Consider the following 2,377-nt stretch of genomic DNA (forward strand, 5'->3'; position numbering starts at 1 on the left):
AACAAGTCCCCTTACTACGAAGACACCATCATTGTCAATTTAGGCAACACGAAGATCCAAGGAGATAAAGATTGGCGCGAACCTTCCCGAAGAAGAAGCTGCAAGCTTAATTGCCCTCCTAAAGAGATATCAATATGTATTCGCATGGTCTTATGCCGATATGCCAGGCCTTGATCCAATGATCGTGGAGCATAGCTTGCCAACCAACCCGATGTGGCCCCTAAGAAGCAAAGTGGCTAAGAAGAGCTAAGCTTGAATTGTCAAAAAAGATTGAAGAAGAAGTAATGAAGCTCCCGGTAGGCTTCCTTGAAGTCTCGCAATATCCTAGTTGGGTGGCAAACATTGTACCAGTGAAGAAGAAAGATGGTCGAATCCGGATTTGTGTCGACTACCGTGATTTGAACAAAGCAAGCCCAAAGGATGATTTCCCACTACCTCACATAGACGTTCTTGTGGATAGTACTGCTGGATTCAAACTTTTCTCTTTCATGGATGGGTTCTCGGGATACAACCAAATAAAAATGAAGGAGGAAGACAAGAAAAAACGGCATTCATTACTCCATGGGGAACTTTTCACTATAAGGTCATGCCTTTTGGCCTGAAAAATCTTTGGAGCAACTTACCAACGTGCCATGGTCACCCTTTTCCATGACATGATGCATAAAGAAATTGAAGTATATGTCGATGACATGATCGCCAAAACCAGACATGGAGAAGACCATGTGAAGACCCTGGAAAAATTATTCGATCGACTTTGCCGGTTCAAGTTGCGCTTGAACCCAAGCAAAATGTGTGTTCGGGGCGACCTCTGGCAAATTACTTGGATTCATTGTGAGCTGTAAAGGGATAGAAGTGGACCCGTCAAAAACTAAAGCAATATTTGAGATGCCTCCTCCCTCGACTGTGAAAGAAGTCCGGAGCCTCCTGGGAAGATTAAATTACATTGCACGATTCATTTCCCACTTTCGAAACCGCAAAACCTTTCTTTAAACTTCTCAAGAAAGATGCACAAATCGAATGGGATGATGACTGCCGACTGGCGTTTGAAAATTTAAAGCGGTACTTAATGAAACCCCCAATTTTAGTACCCCCGACTCTAGGACACCCTTTGACCCTCTACCTTACCATCAACAGTGAATCCCTAGGTGCAATGTTGGCACAGAAAGGACCCCATGATGGGAAGGAACAAGCCATTTACTATTTGAGTAAAAAGTTCACCACATCGTAACAAAACTACTCCAAATCGAAAAGACTGTGCTGCATTGGTATGGGTGTTACACAGACTCCGGCAGTATATCTTGCATTACCAAACATTCCTTGTAACTGAGAGTGACCCTATCAAGTATTTGCTCGGTTGCCCGACCTTGGTGGGAAAATTGGCCAAATGGCAAATCCTAATCTCAGAATTTGACATCCAGGTGATGTCGCAAAAATCAGTTAAAGGTCGAGTGATTGCTGATATGTTAGCAGATTGCCCTAAAGAAGTACGCGATGATCATTCCCCAGATGACCGAATTTCAACAGTAGAAGAGGACACATGGACTATGTTCTTTGACGGAGCTGTAAATTTGTCAAGTTCAGGCACTGGGGCGGTCTTGATATCCCCAAATGGGCAACATTATCCTGTGGCTGCAAAATTGATGTTTCCATGCACCAACAATATAGCCGAATATGAAGCATGCATCCTCGGCCTACAAGCAGCTATTGGAATGGAAGTGTTAAAACTAAAAGTGTTCGGTGACTCCACCTTAATTATTCTCCAGACTGTGGGCGAGTGGAAGACAAGAGACGCCAAACTAGTGCCTTATCACGACTATTTGGAAGAATTGGTAGGAGAATTCCAGACATCTCGTTTGAATACCTACCTAGAATTCATAACCAGTTGTTTCGATGCACTAGCAACACTATCATCTATGTTACAAGTAACAAAGGGGTTAGAAGTAGAGCCTTTGAAGATTGAAGTCCCGACAAGACAGCCCACCGCATGACTATAATCGAAGAACCCGACAGAAACCCTGGTATTACGACATCATGAAATACATCCAGAAGCAAGAATTCCCTAAAGAAAGCACTCCCTCTGATCGAAAATACCTTATGAAAATGGCTTCGAGGTTTTTCGTCAGTGGTGAAAATTTGTACAAAAGATCATATAACTCGATCCCTAAGGTGTGTGGATGCAAATGAAGCCACACAAATAATGCAAGAAATACATGGGGAGTATGTGGCCCTCACATGAATGGATGTATGTTGGCCAAGAAAATAATGAGATTGGGTTATTACCGGTTCCCCTTAGAGAGCGATTGTGCTCACCATGTGCGAAGCTGTCATTGTTGTCAGATCCACAGGGACAAGATAAATGTCCCTCCAACCGAATTGC

General features: G+C 43.3%; 1 protein-coding gene across 1 annotated transcript; it reads left to right on the forward strand.

Moving 5' to 3' along the window:
* Positions 1–1,421: 1,421 nt before the first annotated feature.
* On the forward strand, positions 1,422–1,988 carry LOC120287365. The gene has a single exon (XM_039300149.1). The coding sequence runs from the start codon at positions 1,422–1,424 to the stop codon at positions 1,986–1,988; it is 567 nt and encodes a 188-aa protein (XP_039156083.1).
* The last annotated feature ends 389 nt before the right edge of the window (positions 1,989–2,377 follow it).

Source organism: Eucalyptus grandis, chromosome 8, assembly GCF_016545825.1.
Source record: "Eucalyptus grandis isolate ANBG69807.140 chromosome 8, ASM1654582v1, whole genome shotgun sequence".
NCBI lineage: Eukaryota > Viridiplantae > Streptophyta > Magnoliopsida > Myrtales > Myrtaceae > Eucalyptus > Eucalyptus grandis.

What these genes read in the sequence shown, in the direction of transcription:
- LOC120287365 (XM_039300149.1), top strand. Translation starts at nt 1,422, where the DNA reads ATGTCGCAAAAATCAGTTAAAGGTCGAGTGATTGCTGATATGTTAGCA.